This window comes from Neopsephotus bourkii, unplaced genomic scaffold (genome assembly GCF_033783945.1).
Source record: "Neopsephotus bourkii isolate Nb327-2 ecotype Australia unplaced genomic scaffold, CSIRO-AGI_Nbou_v1 NB_1630, whole genome shotgun sequence".
NCBI lineage: Eukaryota > Metazoa > Chordata > Aves > Psittaciformes > Psittacidae > Neopsephotus > Neopsephotus bourkii.
Window position 1 is genome coordinate 12,157,295 of NW_026902105.1, and position 13,694 is coordinate 12,170,988.

General features: G+C 38.8%; 1 protein-coding gene across 2 annotated transcripts in view; it reads left to right on the top strand.

Moving 5' to 3' along the window:
* Positions 1-13,694, top strand: part of NSMCE2 (NSE2 (MMS21) homolog, SMC5-SMC6 complex SUMO ligase) — a 130,005-nt gene that overhangs the window by 58,692 nt on the left and 57,619 nt on the right. For both annotated transcript variants that reach the window (XM_061373536.1, XM_061373535.1), the window contains exon 4: positions 1,214-1,367. In XM_061373536.1, coding sequence (XP_061229520.1) covers positions 1,214-1,367 — 154 coding nt within the window. The remainder of the gene's footprint in view (positions 1-1,213; positions 1,368-13,694) is intronic.

Below are 13,694 nucleotides of genomic sequence, written 5' to 3' on the forward strand. Positions count from 1 at the left end.
AAGAGTGGCTCAGCAGAAATGCGTACCTCCTTTATTTCAGAATGTCATGTTTCACCATATGTTTGGGATAGAAATAGCTTTTGTTTGATTCAGGAAGTGCTTATCATTAAGAATCTGACAGATGTCCACCTTCTTTCAGAGTCTGTGCTGTTGCTGATCATCATTGTGTAGCACAGTCCCCACCACCTGTAAGCTAGTTCTTATGAAGACCTGTCTAGAATTCCATGTTGGGAAGCAAAGACTAATCATTGTTTTCTGGGGGCTCACAAAGTGGTTTTTGCGTTCTTGGAATATCTTAGTATCACCTACATGATTGACTTCCCTTTTGTTTCTAGTCATTTGTTCTCCAGATTATTTCAGATGTGATTATTATAAACAAATGATTTTCAGGAAACTCTTTTTGCCTGCCTGTATGGCATAATGCTTCTTGTTCAGACAGCACAAATGAATAGAGATGGTTTTCTTTTACATTAGCTATTTGTACTGCTTTTGCTGCTCTTACCATAGAGTCATAGAATGGTTTGGGCTGGAAAGATGATCTAGTTCTGAATCCATGGCATGGGCAGGGACACCTCACACTAAATCATGTTGCCCAAGGCTCTCTCCAACCTGGCCTTGAACACTGCCAGGGATGGAGCATTCACAGTTTCTTTGGCCAAGCTGTTCCAGTGCCTCACCACCCTCACAGTAAAGAACTCCTCCCTTATATCTAATCTGAACTTCCCCTGTTATCACAGTAGTGATGCAGGAAGATTATAAACTTCCAGAAAGCTGATTCAAAAGTGGGGAGAGAGTGGAAGTTTTTAGAAAACTCTTTAAAAATCATTTGTCTTTCAGTCATCTTCTCACTTTATGGACAGAGCTGTACTCTTTGGTTTCATTCACATTCAGTGTTATGCTGGCTCTTGTTAACATGTTGACCTTTACCACTCATGGATGTAAATTTGACTGCAGGGTTCACTTTTGCCTGTTGTTAGCATGAGAAATAACCTGTACAACAGTAACTGAGTTAAATGACACTGAGAAGTTAATCTCTACATATCATAGTTCTGCTGAAACAAATATTTACCTGGAGGTTATGGTTTCAGAGCAGGAAATCTTAACTGTAGTCAAAAGAAACCGAGATTATGTTCCTGACATAATGTCTTGATGTCTTCTGCTTTGTAGTAAAATAGGTCATAGTGAATAACATTGTACTTCTTATTCCTTACAGATCAAACGAGAAAAACCAGAAAATATACCAGATTTAAAATCTTTAGTACACGAAAAATTTGCTGCGATGGAGAGAGAGAACAGTGACTCAGATTTGCAAAACAATGAAAAATATGTGTATTTTAAGGATCAGCTTAAACAGATGAGAAAACAATGTAAGTCTTCTCTTTTAAAAACTACAGATTCTTTGAAAGTTAAATGCTAAGATGTGACTAACTGCCCTATAGAGCTGCCGGTTATGGCTCAAACTGAGGTTTGTATTTAAAAACTTACTTAAGTTGCTATCTGTGCAGAAGGAAGCCAGTGTAATTACCTTGGTAGCTTTATTTAGACTCCCACAGCTCCTGCTATGTCTGAATGCAAATACCCTGAAAATGTTGCTTCATGTCTTTTTCTGTGGAAGGGGGGCTTTTTCATTAGAAGCTTTTCTCATTAGTTTTATTCTTAGTTGATAGGATCTTCTAAAAAGATTAGGTAAGCTGTTTTCATTTGTCACTTAAACAAATTGCTCTTGTTTCACAACTTAGGATGTGTTGCAACTCTAAGAAGACCTTTGCTTTAATGGTAGAACTATATTGTTGGAAAATGCTTACTGTGTGTGTTCTCAGGTTTATAGCTTCTATGCACGCACCATGTAATGCTGCAATTTATTAAAATCTGGTTTTCTTAATTCATGTGATTTATCATGTGTTAAATTATGAAGTTATTCGTGCTTGAATTACCAGAAAAGTTGGAGAGTGAACAGTTCTAGTATTTATGCAACACAACAAAACTGTACGCTTTTATTGCCCTGCAGATTATAGCAGCCATTAAAATATCTCTGATTACTGTTGCCGGGAAAGTTCATAGGCTCGAACACTATTTGTGCTTCTCTTCCCCAGTTGTGATCATGTTTTGAACTCATTATTCTGCTTGCTGTCCCTTGACCCCTGAACCTATTCCCTCCCACCCTGCATTTTGATTTCAACATAAACTGGTATCTCAGGAACCTCAGGAGTTATAGATTAATGATTTATACCATTAGAAAATGATACTCTGGATGCTTTTCTGTAGCTCTCCTTGAGCTTTGTTTTTGTGGAGCCCTATCCAAAACCCACTGAAACTAGCGGAAAGAATTTTCCCGCTGAGTTCACTGGACTTTGGATTACTTCTCTGTTCTCTGTAGAGATTTATGAAGTGTGAAGACATGTTTGACAAGGTGAATTTTAGATCTGGTATCTGAAAACTCCCTAGGATTAGAGCTTGAGGGCTTAATATACGTGTTTCCTGTCCATGGTTTCTGAGATTTTGGATTTGAGTATTAGCATTGATCTCTGAGTTCAAGTGAGCTCTTGGCACTATTCGTAAGAATGAACATACCAAGTTGCAGACCACAAAACGGCGTAATTTTCACTCTCTCCATAACCATAAAATTATTACTGCCCCACCATTATGTTGTAATTCCTAATTTCCAGGTGTTTGTAACTGAGAAGATAAAATCTTGATAACTGACTTTGGATTTACTTTCCAACCTGTAATTGCCTGAGGAAGGGGTGTATGCCCTAGTACTGCATTCAGCTCAGGCTGTGGGACTGAGTTCTAACTGGAATACCTGTTGAAAAAAAAGGTATTAAATAAGGTTAAATAAGATTAAATAAGCACAGGAAATGTTATTCTTGGGGAAAAAAAAATATGCAAGGACATCATTCTGCTAATACTGCCTGAAATCCAGGTATGTCCTATTAGCCACTTGGACTTCTGTTTTAGTTGTTGCACAGAGGTCAGACTGTGTCCAGTATGAAATACATGGTTATGTTGGATGGACTGCTGTGTTCAGACTGTTTCAGTGAGATGGGTCAGCTTGGGTTTTGTAGAACACATGATGTTTCGGGTGAGGTAAATCCATTGCATTTGCTCATATTGCAGCATTTTATGCAATTTAAAAAGCTGAATGGAAAGTTATTAGTTAGCTTTCACAGACTTGGGTGCAGTATAATGAGCGTGCATTCAAATAAAGAGCCTGGTACATCCCCCCTGCTTTTGAAATGGGTAACTAAATGTCACCTTAGATCTGCAGATAGAAATTGGTGGAAAATTCGAAGTTAAACTTTTCAAAGCAAACACAGTAGTGCTGCCTTAAACTTGCATTAATACTGTGTCTCCTGCCTAAATAGTCTGTTGATCTACCACAAAGTCACTTTCCTACTTTACTTTCCTCTTCAAAAGGCTTTTTTACAGGGAAGGCTCTCAGAAATTCTTGAGTAGTAATGGATGACTGAAGATCAGTGTAGTCTGTTTGTATTCACAGATGTAAATTTACTTCTTATGATCAATACTGGAACCAGTAAGATTGCTCAGTTTCTCTGTTGTAGCTATGTGAACTTCTTGCCATTACCCTTATCCTCTTTCTCTCTTTTTCTGTGTTTTGGGCATTCATACATAATCTTTAAAAAGACCTCAACAACTGAATGTCACAAATTCATTCACAAGCTTGAAAATGACAGATACATTCTCATAGAATCAGGGGCTCTGGTCTTAACAACTTTGTCAGAAGCTAAGCTGATGTGTACTCTGTCTGGTACAGAAAGTCTATTCTTGTTGGGCGCTATGTAGTAAATTAGTATGCTGAGATGTGTAATTGAGCACTATCTAAAATAGCACATACACCATGCAGAAAGTATAGTTACTGTAAAGAATGGGTTCCAAAGCAGCGACTTTTGGATTGCAGTACTAGCTGAGCTCAGATACAGGAGAACATTAAGGTCATCCTGTTAGCCAGCAGTGTGCTTGAGTCAAGTCATATGCGTATTCTTTAGCTTCTCCTTTATGCATTGTGGTTTCAAAAGCATGAGTCCTACAATACTAGTCCCATGATACAGCATATTATAACGTGTCTGCAGTTTTGGGGACACTAGTTGGTGTGAGTTATGTTAAAGCTACTTGATGTGAGTTACATGTATCAATAACTTAATCTACAGCTACCTGGTTGCTACTTTGTTTTCGGGTATTAGTTTTCCCAGGTTTGGGCACAACTTGGTGTGTTAACTCCTGGCCAGTTTCAAGCACACATACACAGTGTGATCCAGTTTTTAGCTCTTTCCTGGGGTTTAGTTTTATTGCTAAATCAGATAAGATATAAAAACTCCAGCCCTGTTTTCTCAGAGGAGCTTTCCTGGAGTTTTCTCTTGTCCCAGCCTTTTCTTTCTAAAGAGCAGATGGGTTAGATGCTAAAATGATTTGCCTTTCATGATTGGTTACCATTAATCATTACATAGTTTTTATGCAGAGTTTGACATTTTTATTGTAGAATAGCTGAGCAAGGAAACGTTGTAGTCTCATATTGTCTTGCTACTTAGAAATTAACTAGTGTTTGAAGGAGAAAAACTTTCTTTTTGGGTATGGTGCAGAGGGTGATGCAGTTAAATATAACCTTATTTCAACAGAAAATTCAGAAGGCTAAAACATTTTGTCTCTTGATATTTGGTGCCCCAGTGATGAAAAGGAGCTCTGTGGTTGTTCTCTGCCACCTAAGAGGTGACATGAAGCATAGTAGGTACCTCTGATACTCTCAGGGAGGAGATCAGTGCTGTATCATCTTCAGGTTGTCCTCTTCTCCAGGCAGCAATGTGGGAAGGAGACCTTCTTCTCTTTGAGCTTTAGCAGCAGCTAAAGTGAAGAAATGAAATCGGGAAAGTGCATCTGTGTGACAGTAAAGATGATATCATGCCTCAGAGCAGTTTCTGTTCTGCTCAGCTTTTAGACAGTTTGCAGGCATTTTCCCTCAATCTGTGAGCCTTTATTATGCAGCTCCTTTAGCTGGAATTTGTGCAAAATGATGCGAAATCTCCACCTCTGATGATATGTGTCAAAACACTGTCAGACGGGTTTTATGTGAAGAGCAAGTGATTTTTTTTCCTGAAGTCTGTTTTCAGAACAATCTCACATTCCTAAATTCCCACTTCTTATTTTTAATGGAAAACATTTTCATTTTTTGACTCAAACCTGCTTAGAATGTAAGCAGTGGAAAAGAAGTGTTGATTAATATGTTTTTATGATATTTTCAGCCATTTCTTGTACCCCAGAATGACTACATTATCTTTTCCAAATAATGGAGCACTTGGAGGGATATTCACTAAATCTGGTAATAGCAGCAAATTCTAAATGATTACATGTGTGGTTTGCGAGAAAACATTTTTGTGACCCTGCATGACTGATGCGCTCTTTACACATAAGGGTCCTGGATCTGCAAAGTGCTTTAATGATCTCCTTTTGATTAAGTGAAATGCTTGAGCAAGTTGCTTAAATTAAAGTGCCTGAGTAGATCCTTTGAAATGAGTGAGACTGCTGGCATGTTTCACTTCCTTATTGGAGTGTAACCACAGTACTGAACCTTGCAGGACTAAGCCTATAGGAACCAAGTCATGATTACTGTAGGAATGGTAACTTTGCATTTTGTATCTTCTGTACATTTAAAATCCCACCTTCTGTTTAAAGTTGTATTACCAAGTCTTTTTATTCCATGCCAATATATATATATTATATATATATATATATCTCAAAGGCATCTTCTGGCACAGAGTATGAGAATTTTGCCTTCATAAAATGAAAGTAAGGTCTGCCTTTAATCTCTGTGTATCAGTTTAAGTTTCTGATAATCTGCAAAGAGCTAATCATCACGTATAATCTCTCCTCCTGTGACCCTAGCTGCCACTGCTGTTTGCTGAAGGTTATTTAGTTTCACATTCAGTGCACAAAAGATGGCAGGTTTCATAGCCCTTTTATAGCAGCTGATAACATGCACTTTGGAATCCTTGATAACTACGGGCTGTACGAACACCCAGCAGATGCATGTTCAGTAGTCATGTTGTAGGAAGTGTTAAGGTTTGAGTGAATGACAACATTGCTGGCTTTGCCAAACAATTGAAGGAGTGAATTTGGCAAATGTAGAAAGGTGATTTTTTTATAGGGAACAAATAATTTTGAGACACAGTAGTAGTTTAGGCAGGTTTTTTGTCATAGGAGACCAGTCATTGCAATGTAATTTGGAAAGTGCTGCAGTCGTAAAGGTCTTCCTTGTCCTGCCCACTGAAGAAAAAATGTTACAGAGGTTTTGAAAGAAAATTGTAAAATGTGTGTATCACGTTTTAACATTTTGCTAGGACAGATTCATATTCATTATCAAAAAGAATTATTTCGAAAGGAGAAGATTGTAAGATTTAATATTTAGTGTTCAAGTACACACCATTATGCCCTATTGATGATACATGTAGTTTAAGTCATGCATATGCTCAGAAATAATTATATAAAAAAATGTAATTTTAGATGCAGTTTGTGTAGAAAACTGCACTGGTTGAAAAAATGACACTGTGAAAGGAATTCTCTTTAAATTTATATAACAGTCTATTTGGAGGTCCAGGAAGGACTGAAGTCTTTGATTTGCTTTTAGGAGGTTAAGAAAGCAAGCTGCAACCTGTGTAGTATAGTGCTTGAAAAGTTTCATCCAATTAATCCTCACAACATCACACTGATGGAGCCAAGTTAATCTTATTCTTCAACATATAACAGAAGTGAAACTTCAGTAAGTAGTTAAAGTTACATGTGTGGAGTCACATAACTGATTTGCAGATCTGGCATCCTGTTCGGTTCTGCATAGCTTCTTAGTTGGTCTGTTTTCATCTTTATACTCAACTGTGTTGACAGAGGATCAGTTGAAAAATAACATTAGTGTGTTTTTCTTTGTCTTTTTTAATATGAAATAGTAATTTAAGATCCCTTAAATTACTGACTAATTATGGGAAAGCAAGTTCAGCAGAAAAGTTAGAAATTCTAACTGAAAGTGGGATTGATGTTACGACAGTTCAGTGGTGTGTGTGGGATATGCGCTTTTCATTTATGTAAAATCCCTTATTAGACAGCCCTTTGACTAGTAAAGAAGTGAAAGATGATCTAGCACTTAGGAAGGTCACTTGGAGTTTAGGATGCTTCAGTTTAGTTCTTTGCTTTGTTAGTCTTCTTGTATTAGATCAAGTCATTTTAGGTTCAGAACAGATCACTGGGAGTTAGGTGCCTAAAATCCTTGTGGGTCTGAACCTTATACCTGTATCTGAAATTCAGCTATGTGTATATTGTTTGTGGGCTTTGCAAGGAGAGACTTATGAACATGGACTGGCTCATACCTGTCTGCTCCAGGCTGGTACCCTATGGAGCAAAGTAGCCATGTCCACTGCAAAACACTCAATTGGCCTGCTTCTCTTGTGGCACTGAAACATTAGTATTATTTTTTGTGGTTTTGTCAGTTCAGAGAGCTGGAAATAATAACATAACTGGGCTTTAGTCTGCCAGAGTAATGTTTTCATGGCGTGATGCTGAGGGAGCAGATTGCAGCCCCTGAGGAGTGACATGAATATGTTAAGAGGAATTTGTATGAATGAGATCTGACTTTTGGGTAGGGTTAAAGGACTACCCTGAGAGAGAAACTTGGCATCGTTTTGTCCTTCTGGGACTGTCCTGTCTGGATATTTTCTGGAAGGAACTAGTTGGCTTGCTTACTTGTAATTTTGAAGGATTAGAAGATCAAGGCCTGGGAATGAAATAGTATGAGTTAAAGTGATGATGATGAAGTCTGACATACAATCCCTCTATTTCACAGAATTGTTGGAAGGAGAAACAAGCTAGAAAAACAAACTAGATAAATGGGATGCTCAGATACTACAGCAGTGTGAACAAGATGAATATCCAAATTGCAAAATTGCCATCACAGCTAGTGTTCTTGATAATTTGCAAAGAAGGACCAACTCTAGAACAAATGAAACCATCAGAACTTTTTTTTTGTGTGTGTGATCTGGGGCAATTTTTCCATGCCAAAAATTAGCTATGTTGATAGGATTCACAGGCAAAAGCTTGCATCAACAATATCTCTGTTAGGAGATTAATGAAGAACGTCAGTTGCAGATGGATCTGCTGAGGGTTTCTTTGATGAAATTATTGCCTTTCTAACATGATTGACCAAAATAAGAACTTGCTTGCTTTGGCATTTAGAGCTCTGACATGGAATTCTTAATTACAATGAAAGAGGAATCAGCCCACCCCCTCAAGCAGACCCTTTCCACTGTGAGTAACCTGGGTTTCAATCTCATTGATTTAAAATCAGAATTTGACAGACTCTTGGCCTATAGGAGATTGAGCTGTAGCTCTGGAATCAGTCTCCTCTTTCTCAGTTCAGGGTGTATTTAACTATATATAAAAATGGAAACAAGTGCAGAAGGAAATACTGAGGCTTTAACCTTGTGGTAAAGGCACTCAGCTGAGGGAGGGAGGTATCTAAATCAGAAGGATCATCAGATGTAGGTTTCTTCTGTTATAAATATCTCCCCTTCAAATATCTGCCCTTCCAATCAGTGACTACTTGAGAGTAAACACCTCTTATCTCTTTCTGTGTCTCTCATCTGATCTATACATGTATTTTAAAAAGATCTATATTTAATCCTGTTGCGAAAGTCTTTGCAAGATGCGGTTCTTGCTTATATACCAGCCTGGCTTTCAAATGAGCACTGGATATATAAAATCTAGAAAGGAAATGAAGTGTCGCACAGAAATAATTTTTTATTATTATTATACACTTAGGGATAACACTTTGGGTAATTTATTGTTACTGTCATGGGATAATTCTCTCTTAAGTGAGCACATTGATGGCTACTGGCATGGCTTTTTTACTGTTTGTAAGAACATACTAGGTGAGGAAGGGAGCTTCTAGATGCCAATTCCATTCCCTTGATGTTTCATTCAATCACATTATTTAACGAATCGCCATCTTAAAATATATTATTTCTTCCCCTTTGTTTCTATTGGGAGAGTGATGAAAAACCTTAGACCCTTGCTCAGCTCGTGAGAGATTTTCAGGCAAATCAGTGTGTAACCAAGTTTTTGCTCGTTTGTTCGTGTGCCAGCACTGCACCCTTGCTTATAGGGGTGTTCTCCCTGAGTGGTGGAGTTCAGTGTAGTCAGTGTCTTTGGTAATCCGGTTGTGCAACATGGGAACTTCTAGAATCTCATGTCTTGTGGCCATATTTGAACTCATTAGAAAAGTTTTATACATTTCAGATGAGTAAGAAGCATAGAGCTAAAGCTTGTCTGTATCTGAAATTCTGAAAACTACAATAGATGGATGATACTTTGTGGAAAATTTGCTTTCTGGTAACAAAACATGAGCAATTTAGAATCATAGAAAAGTTAGGGTTGGAAAGGACCTTAAGATCATCAAGTTCCAACCCCCAAAATTTCACCAAGAGTTTTCATTTACTTCTTTCATGGTGTAATAATACATACTATACTGGTGTAAAATACATTTGTATAGTACGTACATACTATGTACGTACTATACAAAAACAGGCGAAGAATGGTCCAAGAAGAAGAAAACAAAGAAAGAGGAAAGGAAAAGCATCTAGGTGTTACATTTTTTTCAGTTGAAATGTTCTCATTTTGAAGTTAGGATATTGAGGAAAATAAAGCAAAGCTTTAAACTAGGGGAACTTTGTTTTGTTTGCTCATTTTTTCTGTCACTTGAGTATTTCAGTTCTTGAGTAATCAGTTCTTAAAAGGGGCCTATAAGAAAGATGGGGAGAGACTTTTTAGCAGGGCCTGTTGGGTTAGGATGAGGGGTGATGGTTTTAAATTCAAAGAGGGGGGAGATTCAGGCTGTGTAAAGAGAAAATTCTGTACAGTGAGAATGGTAAAATACTGGCACAGGTTGTCCAGAAAGGTGGTGAATGCCCCATCATGGAGACATTCAAGGCCAGGCTGGGCAACCTGATCTAGCTAAAGATGTCTCTGCTCATTGTAGGAGGGTTGGACTAGATGAGCTTTGAAGGTCCCTTCCAACCCAAACTATTCTATGATTCTACAATTCTGTGATTCTATTTATCTTATTCCTGGGTAAATAGTAGGGTTTTTTTACCCTTCCTGTATGTTCATTTTAATCATTTGTATGTGGGACTTTATGCCACCAGTATGCACAAGTACCAAGGGAAATACTACTTCAAGTAGAAATCTGCTCCAAGTAATGGATTTGGATTGAGTGCCAGCACATAAAGCATTTGAGGAAGAACAGGGATGTAGATCTGAGATAATGCTGACTAAATAATAATCATCAGTGCATATCACACTGCATGGTAAATTCAGAGTTCTCCAGTTAAGAGAAAACATGTGGTGTTTTTATGGATCCTGAAACTATTTGTCATGTAGCTCTTTGGTGTGTCCTTCAGAAGAGATGCAGGTTGAGCTACACTGTGCTTTGGTAAGTGTTAGTGTAGCTTCTGAAATCAGTAGAATGTCCTTGATCAATACTTGCAATATACAGTAACATGCAAACAAGCAATGTACAGCAAGATTAACAAACACCCTGTAATTCCTTATCAGAAGTTCACGCTCATTGGCTGCTTACCATAGTTTTTGACATCCATACTGTTTCATTTCCCTCTTGAAAGCTGTAGACACCAACCTCACAGCAAAGCGTGTTTTCTTTCCAACTTTGATTTTATGCCATTAAGTGTACTGGAGATCTTCCTCATACTACCCCAAACCTGTTAAATAAGTTGTGCTGAAATGGAGGAAGAAAGCTAGAGAAAAACTGAAGGACTGCAACACCCATCTTTTAGCTTTGTGGACCTCAGGCTGGATCCCAGAGCCCAGAGTTAAGTGCCTTGGCTCCCACAAGGAGGGTTATGGCACATCTGTATGAACAACTTTGTGTTCAGTGATGAATCTGTTCTATCAGCATAGTGTGCTTTACATCTGTACGTCAATCATAGTATTGCAAAAGATGACTAAAAATGTGCCAACTATAAAGTAACGTGAAGGGAATGAATCAGGGCTTGTACTGTGAGACTGAGCACACATGCTTGTATTATATAGCTGGAGAGGAAATGGACCATGACTGTGATCTGTGGATTTGGGAACTTTAGGCGCTCAAACGATTGCTGATGTTATCAGGGAGCTGAAGTGGTAATTGTGTGTACTGTGTCTCAGGGGTAACCTAAGATATGTTGCTTTCAGTCACCGTTAGCACAAAGTCAAAGAAGTCAAACACTTTTCATAGGCATTTGCACTCTAAACCAGTCTTGGAACATCAGATGTTCTGTCACAGTTGAAGAGTGGTTTAAGTTGTCATCTTTCAGCTGTTATTAGCTCTCATTTGTGACACAGGATCTGACTTTACAAGTGTGGATAGGTTTATCATGTCTTACCATCTGAAACATGGATGTAGATCTGTTGTGTTACCAGGCTTGCAGTGAATGATCTCAGGATTAAAGGCAAGTTGCTTAACAGGTGTTCCAGCAGGCACCAAAAATATCTCATGAGGCAGAGAAGGAGTGAGTGGGGTGATGGTGATACGTTTCATACGATAGCATTGTGTCTACAGTAGTTGCCCAGGAAGTGAGGAAAATAAATTCACAAATAAGCAGCTAAGAAGAATCCCTTGAGGGGAAGATGTCACTTTTGGCACCTTTCTGGATCTTCCAAATGCCACTGACCAGATTACTGGAGGCTGGACAAGAATACCAGGAAAACATCGCTGTAGGCTTTCCCTGCCTCCTGTCCTCTGGAGAGATTTGCTATTATTCATCCTCAGAGTAAGACTGTTGGATGGGCTGGACCATATGTCTGACATCATACGACTGCTCACAGGCTTTTAAGCAACCTCTCGGCTCTAGGCTGGTCTGTAGAGGGCACTCTTCAGCCCTTGTGTTGAAGGAAAATGTGCACCCTGTGCAGCTGGAAATGGAAGGGGGCAAGGGATGATGTAAAGAGGGTGGATGACTACATACTCCAGTAGTTAATTTACCCAGCAAGGATTGGGAAACTGGGTTCTCTATGTCTGCATCACCACCTTCTCTTCTTCCACTTGGATGGAGCTGTACTTAATTTCAAGAGCCAAAGGGGTTGCAGAACAAACATATTTGTATGTCAGAATGGGTAGTCAGGATGGGGCAGCTCTGAGCAAGCGCTGAAATCAGAGCTTCAGATCCCTGGAGAACCTGGGAGAGGCTTTCCAGGGTTAGATGCCTTCAGAGTTAGGAGGACAGTATAGAGGATTTTTCATCATTTTGAACTTCAGTGTCTATAGTTTCCTTCAGTTCTTTGGATCTGGCCCAGACTTGAGTATTCTCTCTCACTCCCTATTTGAAAGTTTATGTGTCATTCCAAGACTTACTGAAATCAGAAGTCTTTCCAGACTCTTTATCAGGATCTATCTATAAACTTCCAGTATAAACTAAGTGGCTAGTTTATAATCAGATAGGAAAACAGGGGGAAAAAAAGCCCTGCTTATTGCAGCATGAAAGAAGACTTCATGCAGAAAAGCTGAAGAGTTTTCTCTGAGAGGAAAAAAGTAAAAGCTTCCTGATTGCTTTATCAACCTCTACAGTAAAAATAGTAATTACTGCAATTTAAGACTAATGAATAAAACGCTATATTAAAATGTGAACAAAAAAATGTAAGAAGCCATCATGTGTAATCATTTGGCAGCTCTGCTATTAGTGTGGGCAAAGTAAGCTGTTCACCTAACCTTTGCTGCAGCATCCACTGCTTTGGAGTTTTGGGAGTTTTGTAGTTGTTTTGGGATTGTTTTTTCCTACAACCCAGATTGAATTTTCCCTTCCTTTCTCTAGTAGATCTTTGCTCTGCCTTGACAGATGTCTGCATTAGTTGGGCTCATATTCCACAATTCCACAAATACCTGCTCACCTAAGAAAGCATGGCTATGCAGATAGCTCTGTTGAAATCATGCCTGCATATGGGTTTTGTCACATCACAGCTATGTTGTGGGAGGATATTTTCCAGCTCTGCCATACCCCCTTTACCACTTCTCTCATTTTACCCTACTGCTCCCCAGCCTGAATCAGCATCCTTCCTTGTTTTTCTACAGCTGCTTTCCCTTTTCATATGACGCCACAACCTCCTTCTTCCCTTCAGTGCTCCTCTTCAACTTTCCTACCTGCCACCTCCTTCTTAGAAGTGTCACAGAACATGTAACCCGTGATTGATGTCCTTAGTTTCATTAGTGAGGCCTTTGTGTCAGTCTTGTTTTGTCCTGAAAAAGATATGTGTAACTTCATTATCGTCATTACACTTGCTTTTGACTGCAGTTACTGATACACCAGCATGCTTCCAGCTCAGCTGTGCACACAGCACAAGCCGTCATTTAGAGGAAAGTAGTGGCTATTGACCACTAACAGTATGGTTGGTGGTGTGCTAGCTATGGCTTTACGTTTTTGTTAGAGTTGGAAAAATGAGTAGCCGGGTGAGTCATGAAACCCAGTGTAGCAAAATTCGGTTGTAAATGAAAGAGGAACATTTCCATATTCTTAATTTGGCTTAATTCCTGTGCCTAATGGCTGTGTATATACCATAAACATTGTGAAGGAGCAACCATGGAAACACTTGTTTTCTTGCATTGCTAAATTTACTCTGGGTTGAATATTAACACAGCGCCTGGCATTACTTTA